At 36.7% G+C, this 27777-nt stretch overlaps 1 protein-coding gene and 1 pseudogene across 4 annotated transcripts in view; one reads left to right on the top strand and one right to left on the bottom strand.

Moving 5' to 3' along the window:
• The first annotated feature begins 739 nt into the window (after window positions 1–739).
• Window positions 740–27777, top strand: part of LOC140607046 (uncharacterized) — a 64137-nt gene continuing 37099 nt past the window's right edge. For 2 of the 4 annotated variants that reach the window (XM_072781359.1, XM_072781364.1), the window contains exons 1-9: window positions 747–813; window positions 1253–1357; window positions 8152–8205; window positions 10551–10654; window positions 12541–12594; window positions 14494–14598; window positions 15823–15876; window positions 17922–17975; window positions 18524–18628. In XM_072781359.1, coding sequence (XP_072637460.1) covers window positions 10594–10654; window positions 12541–12594; window positions 14494–14598; window positions 15823–15876; window positions 17922–17975; window positions 18524–18628 — 433 coding nt within the window. In that variant the 5' untranslated portion in view covers window positions 747–813; window positions 1253–1357; window positions 8152–8205; window positions 10551–10593. Of the gene's footprint in view, window positions 814–1252; window positions 1358–8151; window positions 8210–10550; window positions 10655–12540; window positions 12595–14493; window positions 14599–15822; window positions 15877–17921; window positions 17976–18523; window positions 18629–27777 lie in introns of all 4 variants that reach the window. The other 2 variants (XM_072781360.1, XM_072781362.1) reach the window with 2 other exon arrangements.
• On the bottom strand, window positions 5391–5765 carry LOC140607558 (iron-sulfur cluster assembly 1 homolog, mitochondrial pseudogene; annotated as a pseudogene).

Here is a 27777-nt window from a genome sequence, read left to right as displayed (position 1 = left end):
TTCTCCTTTGTCACCATTTCTATCTTTTCTAGGAGAGCAGGTAGATGTCAGTGATGTATGTGATCCTCTGAAAGACAGGAAAGTTGAGGTCACAGAGAAGGAATACTTTAATTTAGTAAAAACTCTACCACTTGATGGTAAGGATTTAAAATATATATGTATATTTCAAGGAGCTTTAGAATGCTGTAGGATTTTCTTCTAAAATGATACCAGATTGTTACCAGGTTGTTTTGTTTAATCATTTTTGAAGACTTTTAGAATTATTTGATTTTTGCCAAAGAAAATTTGGGTTATTTAGTTATTCAGTTATTTAGTTTTTATTATGGTAGGCAATAGCTATTTCACTTAATCCTCCCAATAACATATGTGTATTGTTGTCCTTAGTTCCATAAATATTCCTAAGAGTAAGTGGAAAGATGTAAAAATGGAATAAAGACTGTAAGAAAAGAAATTAGAGATAAAAGTAAATCAAAAGAGATATATGTTTTATAAGTTTTAAGCCATAATCCTTGCCTTTTATGCAAGAGTGAATAAATTTGCCTCATTAAAATATTTCTCCAAGCAAATTTTGTGATTATTTGAGAACAAATTAGGTAAATTTCAGAAAAATCATTAAAAGTCTATCTTTTTGAAATTTATGGAATTAGAGGAAAATTGTAGAATATTTATTGTTTAGGTGAAAGTCCCTTATTATTTTTCTCTGACCTGAATTATGCCTTTTCTTACAGCTGAAGGAAAAGTGTATTAAAAAAGGTTGCTAGATGGTGTGAAGACTCTTAAAAGTGAGTGAGAAGTATGAGAAAGCAGATAAATGTGAGATATTCTCTTATTTTTCATATACACTAGTTTATTTTTATTACATTAAAAAGTTCACATATGAATTTCCAAATATTTATGGATATGGTATTTATATGTATATATAACATGCATACATATATATACATATGTGTATACATATACATATATAACATACATACATATACATATATATAACATACATACATATATATGTATGTATATAACACTTTCACTGTGTTGATATAACAAAAGATACAGTCAGAGGATGAAACTCTATATATGTTTTTAATATTGACCCTCCTTGTATGCCTAAGGTCTTACTGGACCTTAATGTTTTATGATAATTCTAGATTAAAAAAAATGTCTTTATGAGTAAAGTGATAACCATAATATGTATGAATTAATGAGGAATTTTTCACATCTTGGTTTTTTATGCTATGTTGTCTCTCCTAAGGAGGAAAGGTTAATATGAATAACCTGAACACATTTCTGAAAAATACGGGGATTAAGCTCTCACCTAAAGAACTTGAAGATTTTTCACAAGACCTACCAGTTGATGGTGAGTATTGTACATAAAAATGTATTCTCTTGGGATCCCTGGGTAGCGCAGCGGTTTGGCGCCTGCCTTTGTCCCAGGGCGCGATCCTGGACACCCAGGATGGAATCCCGCGTCAGGCTCCTGGTGCATGGAGCCTGCTTCTCCCTCTGCCTGTGTCTCTGCCTCTCTCTCTCTCTCTCTCTGTGTGACTATCATAAATTTAAAAAAAAAAATGTATTCTCTTTAGGACAGCCTGGGTTTGAGAATATCAAGAGACCAGGGATAGTGTTTATTTAGTATCAACAGGACTTTTTTTTTAAGATTGTATTTATTTATTTGAGAGAGAGAAAGTGAAAGGGCATGGACAGAGGGAGGAGCAGAAGGAGAGAGAGAAGCATACTCCCCACTGCCTCTGGCTCCATCCCAGGACCCTGGGATCATGACCTGAGCCAAAGGCAGACGCTTAACCAACTGAGCCACCTAGGCATCTTTCAACAGAACATTTTTAAAGCATGTATCTGAATTCAGGTCTCAAATGAAAGCACATCCTGGCTCTTCATTAACAGAGTATTCTATGAATAATGAAAATTAGAGTTCTGCCAAGCCATTCTTAGGTCAAAGCATGAAGAAGAAAAGGAAAGTAGAATGTGAAACATTTAAAAGGAATATTAAAAAGTAAGTAAGAGAACAGTCTACAATGAAGAATGATTAAATAGACTGATGGTTATTTCCAGTAGGTATGCCTTGGCTGTATGCCTGGAAAGGGATAGAGAGAAACATACTAAGAATTTTAAAAGAGAGATAACTGTGGATATCGAACATAATACTGCTATGACAGTAAGAAACCACATATAACATGAGATTAAGATGTTAAATATATTAGTAAAGTGAACACTTTTCCAGAACAAAAGAAATAAATTACCAATATTGATCAAATAAGAAGTGAAAAATATAGACAGACCAATAATGATAGTTGAAAAAAGTATCAAATAATTACATCTATCACTTTTCCAGCACCGCTCAGCACTCTAACAAAAGGTAACAGGCCCAGAAGGTTTTAAGAGTAAGTTCTTTCAAATCTTTAAGGAACTGTTTATAGCAGTTACTATTTAACAGTAATGCTTACTGATCCAGAGGGCTTCAGTTTAAGATGATAAAGAAACCAAAATCTGCCTAGTTTTTCTTTCCTCCAATACCTAACAAAGTGAACGAGAACAAAAAAGTAAAAATCAGCAAAGGAAATTCAGCACCAATCAAATAATAAAAGGAGGCCTATCTAATGCCATAATGTTTAATGAGGACAACCAAAGAAATAAAAGATTTTAGAGTAGTACAGCAGAACTAGCCTTCTCTTAGCCTTTCTCCTCCCTCAGAAACTAAAATGGTGAAATCCAGAGATTTCTTACTAAAATGCCCAGATCTGGAGTGAAGCAAATTGGATAAATTTCTCTCTCCTCCTCCTCCTCCTGACTCCCTCCCTCCCTCCCTCCTAGGAAGGAATAGAAACCACTGCTGGGGAAAAAACAATAAAATGGGAGAAATGAATAACAGGAATCACTATTTAGTGAAAGTAAACACTTCAGGACCACAGGCGGAATTGGAGGTCTGATGTGAAGCTCAAGAATACCATCCCATGCACAGATCTATGGTTTGGTTAAATGTCTTTACCAGGGTTCATTCTACTTAATTAGAGCAATGAACCCTGTTGGGACATTTGACCAGACCTCTCGTATGAGAGCAGGGCTCAAGTATAACACGTAATACCTCACCACACCCTCAGATTACGGTAGAAGTGAGTAGAACAGTTTTCCTCAACTGCATTTCACTGAGGAAAGCAAAGTGGCCTTGGATGCTACAGAAAGAGCAACTAAAGGTTACATTAAACTCTGAAACTAAAATGAAGATCTGAACAGAACTGCTGAAGCCAATGCAATATAAAAAGAAAGGACATGGCAACTTTCCTAGCATTAACATAGCAAAGAAAAATAGCAAAAGGGAAATAAGAAAGAAGACAGAATGGAAGGAAGATAGCATGTGAAAAACAAATAACCCAGTCTAGTAGTACAATCAGTATAACATAAGGAACAACCAAAAAGAAGTACTTGATAATTCATAATACAGAGCAACTTGTCAACTAAAAGAATCTAAGTCAGATTGAGATCCCATCTTTGAGCAGACTTTACAGTGGCAAAAGAAATGTATTAAAAGACAAGTATTGGGGATCCCTGGGTGGCGCAGTGGTTTGGCGCCTGCCTTTGGCCCAGGGCGCAATCCTGGAGACCCGGGATCGAATCCCACATCGGGCTCCCGGTGCATGGAGCCTGCTTCTCCCTCTGCCTGTGTCTCTGCCTCTCTCTCTCTCTCTATCTGTGACTATCATAAATAAAAAATTAAAAAAAAAAACTTAAAAAAATAAAAATAAAAATAAATAAAAGACAAGTATTTCTCTTTTTTTAAGATTTTATTTATTTACTCATGAGAGACACACGGGGGGGGGGGGCGGGGGGCGGGTGCAGAGACACAGAGGGAGAAGCAGACTCCATGCAGGGAGCCTGATGCAGGACTGGATCCTGGGACTCCAGGATCACGCTCTGTGCCAAAGGCAGGCATTGAACTGCTGAGCTACCCAGGGATTCCCCCAGACAAGTATTTCTTATCTTTTGATACCATAACTCAGAACTATTCTGCACTACCAATCAAGAAAATCTTTGCCTGATACTTTAATCGAATGGCTGCTTAAAAAAGAAGTCAATGAGGCATCAATGAAAATTTTTATAACAATGTAAAATGACTGGGCCAAGTTTGGATTAAAATTTTTTTTTGTGGGCAGCCCGGGTGGCTCAGCGGTTTAGCACTGCCTTCAGCCCAGGACCTGATCCTGGAGACCTGGAATCGAGTCCCATGTTGGGCCCCCTGCATGGAGCCTACTTCTCCCTCTGCCTGTATCTCTGCCTCTCTCTCTGTCTCTCGTGAATAAATAAATAAAATCTTTTTAAAATTTTTTTAAATTTTTTTTTCATGATTGACAGACAGGACTTCCTACCTCTGAATTTTAAAAGCCATCACTCTGGGAGCACCTGGATAACTCTGTTAGTTGAGCATCCAACTCTTGGTTTTGGCTCAGGTCATAATGTTAGGATTGTGAGTTGGAGCCCCAAGTTAGGCTCCACGCTCAACCCAGATCTTGGAGAGATTGTCCCTCTGCCCCTCCCCCAGCTCATACGATAGATAGATAGATAAAATCTTTTTTAAAAAATAAAATAAAAACCATCACTCTGATCAGGATATCACCAAGGGAGATACAATTTCAGGCCATTCAACAGAGATCTAATGACTGCACATCTATTAAGAATAAACTTCTGGTAATCCTTCCAGAAAAGGCAACTTTTTTTTAAAGATTTTATTTATTTATTCATGCGAGACACAGAGCAAGAGAGAGAGAGAGAGAGGGGCAGAGACACAGGCAGAGGGAAAAGCAGGCTCCATGCAGGGAGCCCAACGTGGGACTCAATCCCGGGTCTCCAGGATCACAACCTGGGCCAAAGGCAGCGCTAAACCGCTGAGCCAACCAAACTGCCCAGAAAAAGCAACTTTAATGAAATTAGTTTAGAAAGGATGCAAGGAAGTTAAGTGCAGTGTAAGATTTCGTGTTTTTTTTCCTTTAAAAAACAGAAAAATGGGTGGGACAGATGGATGAGCTAGGTAAAGGATTAAGACTACAAGTATCTTGATGAGCTCTGAGAAATGTATAGAATGGCTTAATCATTATATTGTACACCTGAATCTAATATAATACATGAATTTTTAAAAAGAGGGGAAAACAGAAAAATAACCCCCAAAAAGCGATTTCTTATTTTCTCTCCCCTAAAAAGAATACAAACATCATTTCTCAAATCTAACAGTGGCTTCATTTTCAAAATGCATCACTGTATTTTCCTCATAAGGCAGCCATACATTATAAACCTTCAGCACATAACAGTCACATGATTTATTCAGTAAGCCTAAAGGCTTCCACAAACCTCCTGGAGCTTACATCCAGACTAGTTCTGAGGTTTCAAATATTAAAGCTTTTTCCACAGTCATAAGTTTCTTTCATGTTTGGGTTATTGAACACAAACTTGGGATAAGTTGTCTTCAACCTAGTCCAATTCTGTTCCTTAAAGTGTTAACTGTTCTTTCTTTTCAATGAACATTCTGACTCCATCTTAAACAACTTCTCCATCCGAATATACTTTTGTCTTTGTATATTCTAGAATATAAGAATATAATACAAAGCTATTACAACCCTCAGTTTGAAGTGTAAAAATTTAAGCTTCTTTTTAAGAAGTTCTTTACTGCTGAGAGTGTCAGGGTGAGGGCAGACTGGGTGGGTTGTCAGCTTTCTCTTGTTCACAGCCCAAACAGTGGCTTGGATTAGCAATGCCAACATCTTTACCTTCCTGGTGCCTTAGTGCCCTAGACTGGCTATTTTATAATTTTATATGTAAAGTTTTACATTTAATTCAATGGGTTTATTCCTAGGTATTTTTTATACTATTGTAAATAGTATTTCTTAAAATTTTCTTTTTTCAGCTTGTTGCTGATACATAAAAAATTATTGATTTTGTGTAATGAGCTTATATCCAGCAACCTGTCTTCACTCTTTTATAAATTATAATTATCTGAATATTCTCATATATAATCATGTTTCCAAATAATAGGCAGTTTTCTTTTTCTCTTTTCAATGATTATATCTTTTAGTCTTTGTCTTGCCTTACTGCATCAGTTAGGATTTCTAGTATAATATTGTCAAAATGCAATGATAATGGGCATCCTTATCTCATTTCTAACCTCAAAGAGAAGTATTTCCATATTTCACCATTAAGTATTACTTTGCTGAAGTTATATATATATAAGTTTTATATATATATATATAACTTTTATTAGATTAGAGGAGTTCTCTTCTATTCCTATTTTGCTAAGAGATTTTTTTTATCTTACTACTATCAACAAAATTTTGTAGTGTTTGGAGTATGAGTTTTGTGCTTCTTTTGTTAGATTTATTCCTAGGTGACTTATTATATTTGGTGCTATTGTAAATAAAACTTAATATTTTTGGATTGTTTTTTGCCGTTGCTTTTAAATTTATTGAGATTTGACTTTATAATACAGGATATGGTCATTTTTTTCTAAATATTCCCTATGTGAAGAAATATGTATCCTGAAATTATTGGGTTGTCTATATGTCCATTAAATCAAGTTTGTTAAATTTATTGTTCAAATTTCCTAAAGTCATAAAGATTTTTCTCTGCTTATTCTATTAACTACTGACAAATATGTGTCAAAAATCTTCAACTATAATTTTTTATTTTTCTATTTCTCAATGTAATTTTAAATTTTTCTTTATGTATTTTGAGGCCATATTATTAGGATCATACAAGTTTAGAATTATGACATCTTCATGTTGAATTAAACCTTTTTCTTTGAAATGCTTTTTCTTTTTTTCTTAGAAATGCTTTTTCTTAAAGTTTATTTTGTTTAACATTAATATTCCTACACTATTTTGCATAGTATTTGTATAGTCCATAGTTATCCATCCTTTTACATTCAACCTCTCTGAATCCTTAGACTTAAGATATTTTTAATTCTTAAGTTTTAGAGGCTTAGATAACTTCCTTGATGAATTTTATCTAGTATATACATAATAAATAATGCCCATATTACTCAGCTCTTCAAAAACACAAAATCAAAGAACACTTCCCGGCTTGATTTATGAAACTATCATAATCTTGATACCAAAATTTGATGAAAACAATACAAAAAAAGGAAGATCACAGGCTAATCTCTCTCATAAGCAAATAATGCAAAAATCCTAAACAATTAGCAATCTGAAATCATTTACATTTTTACAATATTAGTAGTAATTATGAAATTACTGACATATCTGTGTTTAAATCTACTTTTACTGAATACCTGTACTTATATCACATGTTCAATATTCTATTTCCTTCCATTCTTGCCTTCCTTTTGGAATGATTATATTTTATTTTTCTTGTTAATTTGGAAGTTTTAAAGGTTACTGTAAAAATTACAATATGTGGGATCCCTGGGTGGCGCAGCGGTTTAGCGCCTGCCTTTGGCCCAGGGCGCGATCCTAGAGACCCGGGATCGAATCCCACATCAGGCTCCCGGTGCATGGAGCCTGCTTCTCTCTCTGCCTGTGTCTCTGCCTCTCTCTCTGTGTGTGACTATCATAAATAAATAAAATTAAAAAAAAAATTACAATATGCATCCTTAATTTATCATAATCCAATTTTATATTAGATTTTTATCCTCACTCAAGAGGACTATCTTTCTTATCCACTTCCCAATTTATTGTTTTTGTTTTATATAATGTGTTCCCTGAATTACTCACATATTATCATTTCATTTCTTCTTATCCTTCCCTGTAGTCCTATATTGAAAGGGAACACAGAGCTAGGTCAGATTACAAAACTTTTTCAAAAAATTTTTTTCACCCTATGCCTAAACATCCTTGTAAAATTTAATAACATCAGGAACAAAGAGAAATTTATACGTAACAGGAGAAAAAAACAGACTACACACAAAATTTAAAAATATATATAATACAAGAGAAAATACTGGGATGAACCAAAGTGGAGGAAAGAACTTTTAAAAACTTATATTTCAGTAAGTATGATGAAAAATGTAACATAATAGTCTAGAACTAAAATTCAAGATGATATCAACATTCTAGTGGAGGGACAGATGTCATAGGAAGAGAAAAAAGAAGGAACAGTCTCATTTTTGGTCTGTGACTGCTCTTTGTCTTACAGTTGATGGGAAGGTTGATCTGGAAAATGTGACACTGAAAATGAAAGATTTTACAGGTGAGTGTTCTATAATAAATTATATTTTAAATGTTATTCTCCCAGTAGTCTATTCATACTAATTTTGCCAACTTACCTACTTATTATAAAATATTTCTGCCTGATAAAATCCATTTGACCTTGGATTATCTATTTTAAAAATAAACCACAGAACTTGTTTTTGAAAACAAGTCCTATATACTGTAGAGGTGTTTTTCTCACATATGTATATGTCTTTGCCAACACGTAAATAGCTAAATTTTAGGTAAACACATGAATAAAATAAGGTAAAGTTTTATAAAGCTCAAGATAATGTGGATTTTGTGAAAAATCAAAGACATAAGTCAGTATAAGATCTCCTTGCCATAATTATTTCTTTTGGCAACTCATTATCCAATTTGATAACTAGGTTTTTTTTTAAATAAATTACTTTTTTATTGGTGTTCAATTTACCAACATACAGAATAACACCCAGTGCTCATCCCGTCAAGTGCCCCCCTCAGTGCCTGTCACCCATTCACCCCCACCCCCTGCCCTCCTCCCCTTCCACCACCCCTAGTTCGTTTCCCAGAGTTAGGAGTCTTTTTCTTCTCCCTTCCCTTATATTCCCTTTCACTGTTATTTATATTCCCCAAATGAATGAGAACATACACTGTTTGTCCTTCTCTTATTGACTTACTTCACTCAGCATAATACCCTCCAGTTCCATCCACATTGAAGCAAATGGTGGGTATTTGTCATTTCTAATGGCTGAGTAATATTCCATTGTATACATAAACCACATCTTCTTTATCCATTCATCTTTCGATGGACACCGAGGCTCCTTCCACAGTTTGGCTATTGTGGACATTGCTGCTAGAAACATCTGGGTGCAGGTGTCCCGGCGTTTCATTGCATCTGAATCTTTGGGGTAAATCCCCAACAGTGCAATTGCTGGGTCGTAGGGCAGGTCTATTTTTAACTCTTTGAGGAACCTCCACACAGTTTTCCAGAGTGGCTGCACCATTTCACATTCCCACCAACAGTGTAAGAGGGTTCCCTTTTCTCCGCATTCTCTCCAACAATTGTTTCCTGCCTTGTTAATTTTCCCCATTCTCACTGGTGTGAGGTGGTATCTCATTGTGGTTTTGATTTGTATTTCCCTGATAGCAAGTGATGCAGAGCATTTTCTCATGTACATGTTGGCCATGTCTATGTCTTCCTCTCTGAGATTTCTCTTCATGTCTTCTGCCCATTTCATGATTGGATTGTTTGTTTCTTTGCTGTTGAGTTTAAGAAGTCCTTTATAGATCTTGGAAACTAGCCCTTTATCTGATACGTCGTTTGCAAATATCTTCTCCCATTCTGTAGGTTGTCTTTTAGTTTTGTTGACTGTATCCTTTGCTGTGCAAAAGCTTCTTATCTTGATGAAGTCCCAATAGTTCATTTTTGCTTTTGTTTCTTTTGCCTTCGTGGATGTATCTTGCAAGAAGTTACTGTGGCCAAGTTCCAAAAGGGTGTTGCCTGTGTTCTCCTCTAGGATTTTGAAGGAATCTTGTCTCACATTTAGATCTTTCATCCATTTTGAGTTTATCTTTGTGTATGGTGAAAGAGAGTGGTCTTGTTTCATTCTTCTGCATGTGGATGTCCAATTTTCCCAGCACCATTTATTGAAGAGACTGTCTTTCTTCCAATGGATAGTCTTTCCTCCTTTATCGAATATTAGTTGACCATAAAGTTCAGGGTCCACTTCTGGGTTCTCTATTCTGTTTGATAACTAGGTTTTATCCTGCATATTATCCCCCAAATTAAGAGAGCCTTTCTCCTTTCTTATATCAATAATTTAGGAACAAATTTGCTTTGACTTCTAATGACACACAATTTCCACATCCTATTTTACCTTTGCTTTTTTTTTTTACTTTCTAAATTATGAGATTTTATTTTGTTTTTTTAATAATAAATTTATTTTTATTGGTGTTCAATTTGCCAACATACAGAATAACACCCAGTGCTCATCCTGTCAAGTGCCCACCTCAGTGCCCGCCACCCAGTCACCCCACCCCCTGCCCTCCTCCCCTTCTACCACCCTTAGTTCATTTCCCAGAGTTAGGAGTCTTCCATGTTCTGTCTCCCTTTCTGGTTATTTCCCACTTATTTTTTCTCCTTTCCCCTTTATTCCCTTTCACTATTATTTTCCCCAAATGAATGATTTTACCTTTGCTCTTTAATCCCAAATTGAGAATGATGCAGTATAAGCTATCTTAAGTATACTTTAAAATATTCATCATATAGGTCAATAACATGTTCTTATAAACCTCTTGAGCCTCTGTAATATTGAGTTGTTAATTTCTAAAATTCTCACCTATAAACACTCTGTATTTTAAAAGGAGAAAAAATTGATGCCAGTGATCTGCAGAACATTCTGGAGACATGAGAGTAGAAGTCAATGATAAGGAATGTCTTAAACTACAAAAATTACTACCAGTTGATGGTAAGCTGCATCTGTAACCTCTGGAGAGTTCAGTTTTATGGGTCTAGTTGTAATATTTATATTTTAAAGTGACACATGTTCGGATGTTACCTGTACTCATCCTCAGCTCTTGCTTCCATATAAAGTTTATTATTACTCTGTGCCAATACAAGTACAGAATTCAACTGTCAAAAGAATCCTTTTCCACAAAATCAGTGTTGAGAAAAGATGTTACTGATGATTTTGAAAGGCAGAGGAAAGGAGAATTTACATCTTGTCTCTCAGTAAATATTTCAGAAGTCCTCTTAAATTCCTGTTCTCTCCCCAAGTCACTTTTCCTAACATTGCCCTTGGAGAGTCCCTTTTCCTTTTTTTTTTTTTTTAATGAAAATCGCTTTTATTTATTTATTTTTTTTAATATTTTATTTATTTATGACAGATACAGAGAGAGAGAGAGAGAGAGGCAGAGACACAGGCAGAGGGAGAAGCAGGCTCCATGCACCGGGAGCCCGACGTGGGACTCGATCCCGAGTCTCCAGGATCACGCCCTGGGCCAAAGGCAGGCGCCAAACTGCTGCACCACCCAGGGATCCCGGAGAGTCCCTTTTCCTAATCCTTATCCTTCCCAGAGATAAACCCTAAAAACTCCTCCCTCTGTTAAGTTCAATTTCTTTTTTTTATTAAGTTTTTATTTTGATTCCAATGTAGCTAACATACAGTGTTATGTTAGTTTCGGGTGTACTATATAGTCATTCAATAATTCCATACATCTCCCAGTGCCATAATAAATGTACTTCTTTTTTAAAGATTTTATTTATTTATTTGAGAGAGAGAAAGCATGAGCAGAGAGAGGAGCAGAGGGAAAAGGACAAGCAGACCCCCTGCTGAGTAGGGAGCCCAACATGGGGCTTGATCCAAAGATTCTAAGATCATTACCTGAGCTGAAGTCAGATACTTAACTGACTAAGCTACCCAGGCACCCACAAGTGTACTTCTGAATCCTCATCACCTATTTCACCCATTACCCCACCTACAGGAGTTTATTCTCTGTAGTTAAGAGTCTGTTTCTCAGTTTGTCTCTCTCCCTCTTTTATTTCCCTTGGTTCCTTTGTTTTGTTTCTTAAATTACACAGGTGAGTGAAATCATATGGTATTTATATTTCTGTGAGTGACTTATTCCATTAACTTAGCTTTATACTCTCTAGCTCCATCCATGTTGTGGCAAATGGCAAAATTTTATTCTTTTTTATGGTTGAATAATATTCCATTATTTATATAAAATATGGTGTGTGTATATATATATATATACACACACACAAACACATATATATAAAATATGCTATATATATATATACCACCTCTTCTTTACCTATTTATCTATCAATACATACTTGGACTGCTTCCGTAATTTGACTATTATAAATAATGCTGCTATAAACATAGGGATGCATGTATCCCTTTGAATTAGTGTTTTTGTATTTGTGGGGGCAGAAGCGGGGTGGAGTAGATACCTGGTAATTTGATTACTGGATCAATTACTAGATCTAGTACAATAACCGCTAACATTTGTTAAGCCCTTATGTTGTGTCAGGTTCTGTCCTCACAATTCACAATGATGACACCATATGCCCATTTTATAGTAGAAACTGTGGCACAGAAAGGCCACAGTTTGTTACTTAAGGCCACAAAAGTAGGCAGCAATAGAGCTAGAATTTGAACTCTGGCTCTTTACCTCTACACCATACTATCACTCTATACCAGAGTGAGAACTTTTTCATTGCTTAGCTTCATCATGATTTGAAGGTGAAAGCGGGTATATTTCTAAAGTTGGTCACACAAAGGAAAGCCTGACCATTATATTCTATTTGTGACTCATTCTCTGTCCTAAACTGTGCCTTTTCTTACAGATAATAAGAAAGTTTTTCAGAATAGATTGCTATCAGCTTTGAAGTCATTCAAAGGTGAGTAAGAAACAATGAGAAAGTATGTAAAATTGAGATTTTTAATCTCTGTATTTATATTTTTTCCTAGTTACTAGATCATGATTCCTTTGCCATTCCTTCTATATATTATTAATCTTATCATCTTTTTGTTTTTTTTGATCCTGTGTAGGCTTAATTCCAGGGTCAGACAAAAAAATCAGTACTCAAGATCTCCACAGTTATCTTTCTTTTTTTTTAATATTTTATTTATTTATGAGAGACACAGAGAGAGAGAGAGAGAGAGAAGTGGAGACACAGGCAGAGGGAGAAGCAGGCTCCATGCACGGAGCCTGACGTGGGACTCAATCCCGGGTCTCCAGGATCATGCCGTGGGCCAAAGGCAGGCACTAAACTGCTGAGCCACCCGGGCTGCCCCAGTTATCTTTCTATGTACTTTTGGATAGGTCTGATTAGACTATTAGCCTTCATAGTACTGAAAATAATCATGATAATGCTCAGCTGTGAATTGTTAGTTTTCTTCTATTTTTCTTTCTTTTCTTTTTTAGCTTTTTTAGAGAGAGAGAACAAGAGAATAAGCCAGGGGGAGGGGCAGAAGGAGAGGGAGAGAGAGAATATTAAGCAGACTCCATTCCCAATGCAGAGCCCAATGCAAGGCTCAGTCTCATGACCCTGAGATCATGACCTGAGCCGAAATCAAGAGTCGGACACTTAGGGCAGCCCGGGTGGCTCAGCGGCTTAGCGCCGCCTTCACCCCAGGGCATGGTCCTGTCGACCCGGGATCGAGTCCCACGTCAGGCTCCCTGCATGGGGCCTGCTTTACCCTCTGCCTGTGTCTCTGCCTCTCGCATGAATAAATATATAAAATCTTAAAAAAAAAAAAAAAAGAAGGAGTCGGACACTTAAGCAACTGAGCCACTCAGGCACCCTTCTTCTTCTATTTTTTCAATATAAAAGGTGTTACATGACCAATAAATATAAATTAAATTAAAGATAAAATAATCACTCATAATCCTGCTATCCAATCATTACCATTCTTAATATTATGAAATCCTATATAGTTAAAATAGTAATAATCTCATTGAGTCAAAAGTGCTCTGAAATTCCATTGGAAGACTCTATAAGAGATACCAACATACTAGTCACTTTTTCTTCCAGTGATGGAATACATTGTTATTGCTATAGTTAAGCAATTACATAGTTTACTTGCCTAAGAGCCATAATATTAAAAAAACTGCATCTAATACTAGAATCACATTGACTTAAGATACTTACAATATGATAGACATAGGGGAAATGAATCCATATGATGGAATAATAAATTGATGTTGTCCATCTAAGGTTCATTCTATTTATGTGTTTGCTAACTACAGAATGTCAGAGTCAAGTGCATTTACATTGTTCATTTTATGTGTATTTTCACTGTGCATATGATTTTAACTCATATATGTTAAATGATTGCATGATGTAACTTCATCCTATAAAATAACAGTTTTTTTGCCTGTGGTAGTCACCTTTTGTACCAGCTATGGTTACGTAACTTTCTGTAGATTGAAGATACAATGGTTTACTTTCCAGTACCTTGTCATTAGAAATTTAAATTGTGGGTTCTTTCTTTCTTTCTTTCCTTCTTTCCTTCTTTCTTTCCTTATTACAAGTAAGATTATAATGAACATTTCCCTCTCCCCTTTGGCATAGCCTTTTCTGCATTCCCACAAATGGAATTAGTGGGCTAAAAGTTATAAACATTTCAAAGAACCATAATAGTTACTACCAAACCACTTTCCAATAAGGTAATTCCAGTTAACATTCTAACCAGTAGCCAGGCCTATTGAGAATTGAATTAACTCATCAGCACAAGAATTATTTTTCATATTGTGTCTTAACTGGTTTTTTCTTACATCTCCATCCCTTTCTAAGGAGGAAAGATCGATGTCAATAACCTGAACACACTTCTGGGGAACATGGGGATCAAGCTCAAAAATAAAGAATTTAAAAGTGTGGTACAAAATCAACCTATGGATGGTGAGCATTGTAAACAAGTATTTTGCCTTTTAGAGGAGAACTTAGAATCTTGGGATCCATATAAGAATTTCTAAAACTAGGGCAGCCCCAGTGGCACAGTGGTTTAGCGCCGCCTGCAGCCCAGGGTTGATCCTGGAGACCCAGTATCAAGTCCCACATTGGGATCCCTGCATGGAGCCTGCTTCTCCTTCTGCCTGTGTCTCTGCCTCTCTCTGTGTGTATCTCTCATGAATAAATAAATAAAATCTTTAAAAAAAAAAAAAAGAATTTCTAAAACTAGATTGATTTGAGGAGTTTAAGATATTTTTAAGAGTCATGGAGAAGAACTTGGCCTTCAATAAAAAGAAATCCTGTCTTTTTTCATTTGTATTCATCTGAAATTAGAACAAGAGAGTAGCCAGGGGGAGGGGCAGAAGGAGAGAGTGAAAGAGAATCTCAAGCAGGCTCCATTCCCAGCACAGAGCCTGATGCGAGACTCAGTCTCATGACCCTGAGATCATGACCTGAACCAAAATCAAGAGTCAGACACTTATGCAACTGAGCCATGAGGCACTCTTCTTCTCCTATTTTTTCAATATAAAAGGTGTTACCAACGATGTAACGGTGTTACCAATTAATCCTACTCAACGATGATTACTGCTGAGAAGGTATTCACAGCTGTTATCATGCCAGAGAATGGTAGAGAGAAACAAACATGGGAGCAGTGGGGGAAATTAATGCATGTCTAATCAAGAAAGCCTGAAATACTTGAGAGAAAAATATCCATAATAGGAACTAGTAGAACATCATTATTTCCTCAAATATCCAACAAGTACATGTCACCACCATTTTAAGATAGATTCAGGAGTTGAAATACTTGAGAAAAGCTTATTGCAAATAGCTGGAAGATGTGAAGACCCTTCCTTATCTGTGTTAGATGTAAGGTTCACCAAAAACAAACAAAACAAAATAAACTGACTTCTGTAGATATCACCTTTGGCTGTGCTTAAAAGAAAACAAGAACTAGAAATATAATACATTTGTCATAGTCAGAGCCTGTGTTCAAGGGACATGGGCCAAATGCCATTGTTCTTCTTATTAATAAAGAATCAAGCACTCAAACAAGGAAATATAAATTTAAGGTGAACACAAATTATTTAATAGAATATATGGACTTTCATTGGACCCTATATCACATTTTTCCTGATTGGTGTCATTGTCCAAATTTTTTATTTTGTATTACAGCTGTTGGAAATGTTTCTCTGAAAAAAGTGGTGAGTGATGTGACAGCAGTTACAGGCAAGTTAAAAGTTATCATAAAGATTAAAATTCTAATTCTTTAATGACATTTTCCCATCTTGTCTTTTCAGTGAACACATAAATCCATAAGCATAGTACTAATTTCCATGACTCCACTTCAACAAAGTAACTAGAATATTTCCAATATCATTGCATCAACACATGGTTGTTTCCCTATCCCTTTACCATGTCTCCCCACTTTTGAGATAACACTATCCTGAATTTTATATTGCCTATTCTTCTTTAAAAAAAAATCATAGTTCTAAAAAAATAAATAAAAATTTAAAAGTCATAGTTCTATTACCTACATAATAACAACATAGTCTTTCATTTTGCTTCATTTGCCTCTATAAAAATGCTATCATAAATAATGTGTAGTGTTCCATAACCCTAATAATGTGCAGGTTCTTCAAGAAACAATAACTTGTTTTCTTAAGATAGTTGTGAGAAATGTATAAAGAAAAGCAAGAAATCAGTGTCCAAAAATGATAGTGATTAACTCTAGAGAAAGATTGTGGATAAGGATTGGAAAGGAGTATGAGAGCCCCTCAGAGTGTTATCTGTGTTTTATTTCTCACCTAGATGGTTATTACAAGGGTGTTGTTACAAGTCTTGTGTCTAATTGTGTAAGTCTTTGGGTTATCTGGATTTTAAAATTTTCTCATTTCTCCATAGCAAGTCCTATATCCTCTAAAATACTTACCAGTAATAATGCTTCTGGTCTTCACCACTGAAAAAACTGACAATCTATATAAAGGATAAACAAACTACTAAAAAAAAAAAAAAAACGAACTACTGGTAACACAACAAATCTAGTCCTCTGCCTCTTATAAATAAAGTTTTATTGGAACACAGTCATATTCTTCATTTATGTATTATTAATGGCTGCTTTCTGCTAAAATACCAGAGTTTAGTAGCTAGAACAGAGGAAATATATCCTGCAAATTCTAAAACATTTACTGTCTGGCTCTTTACAGAAAAGATTTTGCTAATCCTTGATCTAGATCATTAGAATAATAATTGAAGTAAAAATTAGGATATTGGCCAAATAATCTAATGATTTTAGGAAAAACAGAGAGCAATATTAGGTTAACCTTTACATTCTAATTTATAAGACAATTATGTAAATTCCCAGTTTACTGAGAATTATGCCTTCTTATCCAATGTTATGAAAGTGCATCTTTCCCTAGGGTCAAGGAAATATGTTCTAATTCTCTGCCTGCCTTTCCCCCTATAGCAGGTCTTGCTATATCTTTGTCTTTTATCTAGCAAGCCAGGAATGGTGATGTGTAAACATGGGCAATTTTGTTTCATCTTTTTGAATACTTAGATAATTCTTAAAATTGTCAACTATACTTGCCATTTCTCTTTTTTAAAGGAGAAAAAATTAATATCAAAGATGTAAAAAATATTCTGGAAGGCATTGGGATAGAATTCACACCTAAAGAATACCTGGAACTGGTGAAAAATCTTCAAGTTGATAGTTAGCATTTCAAATACTACTAGAGCCTTCAAGGGAGGTTGGTCCTGTGTGTTTAATACAACTTTAAAAAAAAAACTATATTTATAACATATCCTAATTTTAAAACAACAACAAAACGAATGTCTAAGGAATGTTAGCATGGCTTTGTTTTTCCTTTGGAAAGTGTAATTTAGTTCTTTCTTTGGGAATCAGCAATTCTATTTTCTTGAATCCTGCCTTTGGATGTAAAATTTTCAACTATATTGTTTTCACCTTCAAAACTAAAAGTAGAGGAAGTAGAAAAAGGAGTAAGAGAAAGAAGGAAAAGTCAAAGAAAGTAAAAGAAATATGGGTTCATATTCCATTATGCTATTTGCCATCAATTATTGGCTTTGCCCTCCATCACACACAGCACTCAGAGAATTTTCCCCATTCTGTGGTTTCAGATACACTGAAGGGTAAAATCAAAGTTATCTCTAAGGCAAATCATTTAAAAGTATCTTTGTGAAATGATACATTTGTTCTGTCTCTTTAAATCTCTATATTACTTTATCTGTGATGTCAATTGTGCCTTTTCTTACAGATTATGGAAATGTATATAAAAATAGATTGCTAGATGATGTGAAATCTTTCAAAGGTAAGTAACACGATAAAAAGAAAGATAAATAAGATTCCCCTGCCTCATATTTGTATTATCATTTAGCTTTTCTTTTGTGGATCTTATTACCTCTCATCTGAACTAATTTTGCTATTTTGAATATAGCCTTGCTCAAAATCTTTCATTTTGCTGCTTAGTAAGTATGGTTTTTGTCAAATTTAGTTTAAGAGCAGATTTAAATCTGGGTCTACATAGAAAATGTGAAGTGAAGAATTGGCAGTTATTCAAGGCATTTCAGTTGACTAGAAGAACTAAACTTAGCATTTATGCCCTACCTAACCAGAAAGAAGTTTTCAATTTGTTGTTCTACCATTATAATTCATTGGAGAATGAATTTGTACTTTGCAAGATTGCCCTCAAGCCTAAGGAAGAGGTTACAATTCTAATTTCATTTTGTCTACCTTTGTGCACTTGAATGTGTTGTCATTGATATTTATTCTGCTAGCCACGGTGCACAGGGATTTATTGAAATTTTCTCCTTCAGGGAAGTCATTAAATTTCTCTTGTGTTCCTGATTCTTTCTTTAGGTCGGAAGGTTGATGTCAGTAACCTGGAAGATGCTTTAGAAAACATGAAAATCAAGTTCCCAGATAAGAAACTTAAAGATTTGTCACAAAACCTACCAACTGATGGTGAGCATCATAGATATTAGAGATCTTTTTTTTTTTTAATTTTTATTTACTTATGATAGGCACACAATGAGAGAGAGAGGCAGAGACACAGGCAGAGGGAGAAGCAGGCTCCATGCACCGGGAGCCCGACGTGGGATTCGATCCCGGGTCTCCAGGATCGCGCCCTGGGCCAAAGGCAGGCGCCAAACCGCTGCGCCACCCAGGGATCCCGATATTAGAGATCTTTTAAGGGAAATTTATATTTATAAGCTTATGTCTGAGAATTCCTGGAACTAAATCTACTTGGGTGTTAATATGACTTTTTAACTCTTTATACTCTTTGGACATAAAAGAATATTTTGATTCAGGGTATTTTCATTAATCTCATGGTGCATGGTACAGGTGTTAGAGTGAGTTATAGGTGATAAGTATTTACTTGAAAGAAGCTGAAAGAGGACTTATTCCCTCAGAGAAGAGGTTGCTAATTTCAGATTAAGTATATGATTTAAATATCTTTTAAAAGTCTTGTCACCCAAATACCATATGATTTTTTCCATATATGGAATTTAAGAAACAAAACAGATGAACATAGAAGGGGAAAAAAGAGAGAGAGGCAAACCGTAAAACAGACTCTTAACTATAGAGAACAAACTGAGAGTTGCTGGAGGAGAGGTAAACGGGGGTGGGTTAAATAGGTGATGGGTATTAAGGAAAACATGTGTTGTGATGAGCACTGGGTGTTGTATGAAAGTGATGAATCACTAAATTCTATACCTGAAGCTAATATTACACTGTAAGTTAACTAACTGGAATTTAAATAAAAACTTGAAAAAGAAAAAAAAGTCTTGTCACCCAATTATACATTCCTATTGGAGGAGGTAATCAAAAGGTTGTAACTACTGGTTGACCCTTTAGCCAGACCCAGGCAACCAGAGGCTCCTCACTCCCTCCTCTGTCTCTGGAATGTATCCTCTGCCCACCATTCTTACAGTGGGAGCCATGTTCAAGTATGTAATGTTGAGGGAGCAATGTGTTTTGAAGCCATCTGGAACAGTATACATGACTGAACCCGGTTAAGACCTCTATATGAACTTTTAAGATACCAGAGGGTAGATGCAAAGATCTACTCATCTTGTGGCCACCCAGGAAAAGCTTTGTATGTAAGTTCCTTTGCTTAATAAATCTGCCGTCTACCAATCTGGATTGGTCTGCCTGTTCCTTTGGTCTTTCTTGATCACTGTTTATGGGGGGCCAGTTTTAGATTTCATCCAGGTAGCTTTCAAGGTTGTGAACCAACAGTTCCTCTATACTTTTGTGATAACCAACTTCTGATCCCTTCTCCCCATGTTTTGGCACTGGCTTACATTATTCCTTCCTGGTCTACCTTAGGAACTTTAAGCCACAAGTTTTACCTTCTCTTTAAAATAGCTTTCTAGGAGTACCTGGCTGGCTCAGTCAAAAGGACAGGCAACTGCTTGATCTCAGGGTTGTTAGTTTGAGCCCCACATTGGGTGCAAAGATTACATACATATATTATATATACATTAAAAAAGAGCCTTCTAGGGGCACCTGGGGGGCTGAGTCTGTTGAGCATCCAACTCCTGGTTTTGGCTCAGATCATGATATCGGGGTCCTGAGATAGAGCCAATTTTGGGCTCTGCACTGGATGCAGAGTCTGCTTGTCCCTCCCCATGCTTGCTTACTCTTTTTCGCTCGCTTTCTCTCTCTCTCAAATAAATAAAAATCTTTTTTTAAAAATAGACTTACAATTTTCTTACTCTAATTACCAAGAAATATACTCTTCATATTCATCAAAAATACTAATCCCTGCATTTCTACATTTTCTTTCAATACATAACTATCTTTTAACTTCTTTTACTGTCCAACTACTCTCTGTTCTCACCTGCTCTATAAAAATTTGCAACATTTGATCACCTCAGTCATTCAAATCTTCACTTCTATTGCTGAGCCTTGCTAAGGAAAATCATATAAACTTGCATATTAGAGCCCCTCCAAATTCATTTCCTCCTAAATAGTACAGGACCTAAGAACATTTTAACTCCGGGGGCGCCTGGGTGGCTCAGTTCAGTTAAGCATTTGCCTTTGGCTCAGGTCATGATCTCTTGTCCTAGGATCAGCCCCTTACCAGGCTACCTGCTTATTGGGGAGTCTGCTTCTCCCTTTCTCTCTGCCACTCCCTCCACTCACGCACATGCTCTCTCTCTCTCAAATAAATAAATCCTTAAAAGAAAGAACATTTTAACTCCATTTCCCCTTCCCTACATTAATATTGTTTCATATCTTTTAATACTAACTTATATTCTTTTAATTCAGCAAAATATTATTAGTAACAATGTTTTATGAGGCCAGTATTCATTCAGATTTATCCACTTTTGCCTTTTCTTTGCTATTAATCTTTTTTTTTTTTTTACTTCAGACCTTTCATTTGAGATAACTTTTCTCTGCTTGATGTAACTTCCTTATTTAGGATCTGCTAGTAACAAATAATGATATGGAAGGCATTTTGGCATAAAAACATCTTTATTTTACCCTTACTTTTGAAATATATTTTCTCTGGGTTTAGAATTCTAGGTGGACAGTTATGCTCTTTTAGCTCATTGAAGATATCATTCCACTATATTCTGCTTTATAACATTGCTGATGAGAAGTCAGCTGTGAATCTACTGATCTTTGGAAAATAATCTTTTTCTTTTAAAAAAAAATTCTCTTTAGTTTAAAAGTTTCACTACAATGTGGAAGATAGGAATGGATTTCTTTCCATTTATTCTCCTTGGGATTCTTTGGAACTTGAGTCTGAGAATTGGGATCACTCATAAGATCTGGAAAATTCTCAGCCACTGTCTCTTCCAGTATCGTCTCTGTCCCATAGTCTTTTTTCCCCCTGGAACTCCAGCTAAATGTATATTAAACCTTTTTCCTCCATCTTCCATGACACTTAACCCCTCTTCAGTATTTTCTATATTTTTTTCCTGTGCATCATTCTGGAGGGTTTTGCCTGACTTGACTTCTAGTACACTAACTCTAGTTAGTCTAATTTGCTATTGCATCTAGCTATTTACCTCTTTATTTTATTTCTTGTATTCCTATTGTTTGTATTCCTTTTTTGCATTTTGCCTTGCATTCCTTTGTTTTTTATTCTCAATTTCTAGAAACTCGACTTAGTTCTCTTTCAAATCTAATAGCTATGTTTTTATTTCTTGCAGATATTTTCAAATTTACATAGTTATCTTATAATATTGGTCTCATAATTCCAGTTAATGAATTGTTTGGGGGGTTTTCTTTACTCTCTGTTGTCTCTTCTGATTCTCACTTACAGTGTCCTTGTTTCCCTATGTGTTTGGTTATTTCCTGTATGCTATTCAATGTCACTGAAAAATTACTGTAAGAATTCTTTGAGACCTAAAATGAAATGCATTCCTCCAGAATGGATTTGCTTTTCAACTATGACTTTTCATTTCTATCCCTTCATAAGCTTTTCAGGTTATAATTTCCTTTCTTCAGCTGTACTAATTTAGTTATCACTACTTTACTTGCATTCTAATTTCTAAATATTACTGAAGTTTGTTGTTCACTGGTATCTCCTCTCCTATATTGTTGCTATCTTTTGTGAGTGATCATAGTTTTTATTCCTTACCTATTATCATTTTATTGAAGTTTGCAAGAAGAAGAGAAAATAAATACTTGAGAATAGTAAAAAAAAAAAAAAAAAAAAGGTTTTGAGACATTACCCTAGTCAACAAATTGATCAAACTATTTTTTCTGAAAAACAATTAAATAACTAAAATCCATGGGGCACCTGGGCGGTTCAGTTGTTGAGCATCTCCCTTTGGCTCAGGTCATGATCCCAGTAGTCCTGAGTTTGAGTCCCACATCAGCCTCCCTGAAGGGAGCCTACTTCTCCCTCTGCCTATGTCTTTACCTCTCTCTCTGTGTGTCTCTCATGAATAAACAAAATAATCTAAATAAATAATTCATTAATAAATAAATAAATATCCAGACTCAGATCTCCAGCTAAAAATTGAGATATGATATACACTAATATAATGAGACTGAAGAAGAGAAATTAAGGAGTCAATCCCATTTACAATTGCACCCAAAAGCATAAGATACCTAGGAATAAACCTAACCAAAGAGGTGAAGGATCTATACCCTCAAAACTACAGAACATTTCTGAAAGAAATTGAGGAAGACACAAAGAGATGGAAAAATAATAATAAATAAAAATAAATAATCCATGAGCATGGATTAGAAGAATAAATACTGTGAAAATGTCAATGCTACCCAGGGCAATTTACATGTTCAATGCAATCCCTATCAAAATACCATGGACTTTCTTCAGAGAGTTGGAACAAATCATCTTAATATTTGTGTGAAATCAGAAAAGACCTTGAATAGCCAGGGGAATGTTGAAAAAGAAAACCAAAGCCAGGGGCATCACAATGCTGGATTTCAAGCTGTATTACAAAGCTGTGATTATCAAGGCAATGTGGTACAGGCAAAAAAAATAATAAAAACAGACATATAGTTCAATGGAACAGAATAGAGAACCCAGAAATGGGCCCTAAACTCTACGGTCAACTAATATTCGACAGGGAAGCAGGCAGGATGGCGGAAGAGTAAGGTCTCCAAATCACCTGTCTCCACCAAATTACCTAGAAAACCTATGAATTCGGCCTGAGAATTAAAGAGAGAACACCTGGAATGCTACAGTGAGAAGAGTTCGCGCTTCTATCAAGGTAGGAAGACGGAAAAAAAGAAATAAAGAAACAAAGGCCTCCAAGGGGGAGGGGCCCCGCGAGGAGCCGGGCTGAGGCCGGGGCGAGTGTCCCCAGGACAGGAGAGCCCCGTCCCGGAGACGCAGGAGCTGCACCAACCTTCCGGGGCGGAAAGGCCTCGCGGGGAGTTAGAGCAGGACCCAGGAGGGCGGGGATGCCCTCGGCTCCCTGGGACACTAACAGACACCTGCGGCGGGCAGGAGAGTGCGCGGCGGGACCCGGAGCAGCTCGGAGGGGCTCCGCGAAGGGGGCTGCGGGCCGGGAGCGCGAATCCAACAGCGCAGGCTCCTGAGCACAGGGCGCCGGGACACACCCAGGATCCGGCCTCCCCGCGGGACAGGCAGAGGCCAGGAGGGCCCAGGACAGCAAGGACCCTCCTGCCCCGGAGCCTCCAGGCCCTGCAGACGGAGAGCTCCGTGGTTCCTGCCGGAGCTGAATACAGGTTTCCAGAGCTGGCCCCGCCACTGGGGCTGTTGCTCCTGGGGCCTCACGGGGTAAACAACCCCCCACTGAGCCCCGCACCAGGCAGGAGGCAGAGCAGCTCCCCCGCTGCTAACACCTGAAAATCAGCACAACAGGCCCCTCCCCCAGAAGACCAGCTAGACGGACAATTTCCAGGGGAAGCCAAGGGACTTAAAGTACACAGAATCAGAAGATACTCCCCGGTGGTTCGTTTCTTCTTTTTCTTCTTCTTCTTTTTTTTTTTTGTTGTTGTTGTTGTTTTGTTTTGTTTTGCTTTTTGATCTGTTTCCTTCCCCCACCCCCTTTTTCTCCTTTCTTTCTTTTTCTTTCTCTTTTTCTTCTTTTTTTTTTTTGTTTTTTTCTTCCTTTTTTTTTTCCTCTTTCTCTTTTCTTTCCTTCTTTCTCTCCTCTCTTTTTCTCCTTTTCCCAATACAACTTGCTTTTGGCCACTCTGCACTGAGCAAAATGACTAGAAGGAAAACCTCACCTCAAAAGAAAGAATCAGAAACAGTCCTCTTTCCCACAGAGTTACAAAATCTAATTACAATTCAATGTCAGAAAGCCAATTCAGAAGCACTATTATACAGCTACTGGTGGCTCTAGAAAAAAGCATAAAGGACTCAAGAGACTTCATGACTGCAGAATTTAGAGCTAATCAGGCAGAAATTAAAAATCAATTGAATGAGATGCAATCCAAACTAGAAGTCCTAACAACGAGGGTTAACGAGGTGGAAGAACGAGTGAGTGACATAGAAGACAAGTTGATGGCAAAGAGGGAAACTGAGGAAAAAAGAGACAGACAATTAAAAGACCGTGAAGACAGATTAAGGGAAATAAACCACGGCCTGAGGAAGAAAAACCTACGTTTAATTGGGGTGACGCAGGGTGTCAGACTGGATAAAAAAGCAGGACCCATATTTGCTGTCTACAAGAGACTCATTTTAGACAGAAGGACACGTACAATCTGAAAATAAAATGTTGGAGAACCACTTTCCATTCGAATGGTCCTCAAAAGAAAGCAGGGGTAGCCATCCTTATATCAGATAAACTAAAATTTACCCCGAAGACTGTAGTGAGAGCTGAAAAGGGACACTATCTCATACTTAAAGGATCTATCCAACAAGAGGACTTAACAATCCTCAATATATATGCCCCGAATGTGGGAGCTGCCAAATATATAAATCAATTATTAACCAAAGTGAAGAAATACTTAGATAATAATACACTTATACTTGGTGACTTCAATCTAGCTCTTTCTATACTCGATAGTCTTCTAAGCACAACATCTCCAAAGAAACGAGAGCTTTAAATGATACACTGGACCAGATGGATTTCACAGATATCTGCAGAACTTTACATCCAAACTCAACTGAATACACATTCCTCTCAAGTGCACATGGAACTTTCTCCAGAATAGACCACATACTGGGTGACAAATCGGGTCTGAACCGATACCAAAAGATTGGGATCGTCCCCTGCATATTCTCAGACCATAATGCCTTGAAATTAGAACTAAATCACAACAAGAAGTTTGGAAGGACCTCAAACACGTGGAGGTTAAGGACCATCCTGCTAAAAGATGAAAGGGTCAACCAGGAAATTAAGGAAGAATTAAAAAGATTCATGGAAAGTAATGAGAATGAAGATACAACCGTTCAAAATCTTTGGGATGCAGCAAAAGCAGTCCTAAGGGGGAAATACATCGCAATACAAGCATCCATTCAAAAACTGGAAAGAACTCAAATACAAAAGCTCACCTTACACATAAAGGAGCTAGAGAAAAAACAGCAAATAGATCCTACACCCAGGAGAAGAAGAGAGTTAATAAAGATTCGAGCAGAACTCAATGAAATCAAGACCAGAAGAACTGTGGAACAGATCAACAGAACCAGGAGTTGGTTCTTTGAAAGAATTAATAAGATAGATAAACCATTAGCCAGCCTTATTGAAAAGAAGAGACAGAAGACTCAATAAAATCATGAATGAGAAAGGAGAGATCACTACCAACACCAAGGAAATACAAACGATTTTAAAAACATATTATGAACAGCTATACGCCAATAAATTAGGCAATCTAGAAGAAATGGACGCATTCCTGGAAAGCCACAAACTACCAAAACTGGAACAGGAAGAAATAGAAAACCTGAACAGGCCAATAACCAGGGAGGAAATTGAAGCAGAAATCAAAAACCTCCCAAGACGCAAGAGTCCAGGGCCAGATGGCTTCCCTGGGGAATTCTATCAAACGTTTAAAGAAGAAACCATACCTATTCTCCTAAAGCTGTTTGGAAAGATAGAAAGAGATGGAGTACTTCCAAATTCGTTCTATGAGGCCAGCATCACCTTAATTCCAAAAACAGACAAAGACCCCACCAAAAAGGAGAATTATAGACCAATATCCCTGATGAACATGGACACAAAAATTCTCAACAAGATACTGGCCAATAGGATCCAACAGTACATTAAGAAAATTATTCACCATGACCAAGTAGGATTTATCCCTGGGACACAAGGCTGGTTCAACACCCGTAAAATAATCAATGTGATTCATCATATCAGCAAGAGAAAAACCAAGAACCATAGGATCCTCTCATTAGATGCAGAGAAAGCATTTGACAAAATACAGCATCCATTTCTGATCAAAACTCTTCAGAGTGTAGGGATAGAGGGAACATTCCTCAGTATCTTAAAAGCCATCTATGAAAAGCCCACAGCAAATATCATTCTCAATGGGGAAGCACTGGGAGCCTTTCCCCTAAGATCAGGAACAAGACAGGGATGTCCACTCTCACCACTGCTATTCAACATAGTACTGGAAGTCCTAGCCTCAGCTATCAGACAACAAAAAGACATTAAAGGCATTCAAATTGGCAAAGAAGTCAAACTCTCCCTCTTCGCCGATGACATGATACTCTACATAGAAAACCCAAAAGTCTCCACCCCAAGATTGCTAGAACTCATACAGCAATTCGGTAGCATGGCAGGATACAAAATCAATGCCCAGAAATCAGTGGCATTTCTATACACTAACAATGAGACTGAAGAAAGAGAAATTAAGGAGTCAATCCCATTTACAATTGCACCCCAAAGCATAAGATACCTAGGAATAAACCTAACCAAAGAGGTAAAGGATCTATACCCTCAAAACTGTAGAACACTTCTGAAAGAAATTGAGGAAGACACAAAGAGATGGAAAAATATTCCATGCTCATGGATTGGCAGAATTAATATTGTGAAAATGTCAATGTTACCCAGGGCAATATACACGTTTAATGCAATCAGTATCAAAATACCATGGACTTTCTTCAGAGAGTTAGAACAAATTATCTTAAGATTTGTGTGGTATCAGAAAAGACCCCGAATAGCCAGGGGAATTTTAAAAAAGAAAACCAAAGCCGGGGGCATCACAATGCCAGATTTCAGGTTGTACTACAAAGCTGTGGTCATCAAGACAGTGTGGTACTGGCACAAAAACAGACACATAGATCAATGGAACAGAATAGAGAACCCAGAAGTGGACCCTGAACTTTATGGTCAACTAATATTCGATAAAGGAGGAAAGACTATCCATTGGAAGAAAGACAGTCTCTTCAATAAATGGTGCTGAGTAAATTGGACATCCACATGCAGAAGAATGAAACTAGACCACTCTCTTTCACCATACACAAAGATAAACTCAAAATGGATGAAAGATCCTAATGTGAGACAAGATTCCATCAAAATCCTAGAGAAGAACACAGGCAACACCCTTTTGAACTCGGCCACAGTAACTTCTTGCAAGATACTTCCACGAAGGCAAAAGAAACAAAAGCAAAAATGAACTATTGGGACTTCATCAAGATAAGAAGCTTTTGCACAGCAAAGGATACAGTCAACAAAACTCAAAGACAACCTACAGAATGGGAGAAGATA

Source organism: Canis lupus, chromosome 16 (assembly GCF_048164855.1).
Source record: "Canis lupus baileyi chromosome 16, mCanLup2.hap1, whole genome shotgun sequence".
NCBI classification, from domain to species: Eukaryota; Metazoa; Chordata; class Mammalia; order Carnivora; family Canidae; genus Canis; species Canis lupus.
The sequence above is the reverse complement of the archived record's forward strand: the minus strand, read 5'-3'. Positions and strand labels throughout refer to the sequence as shown.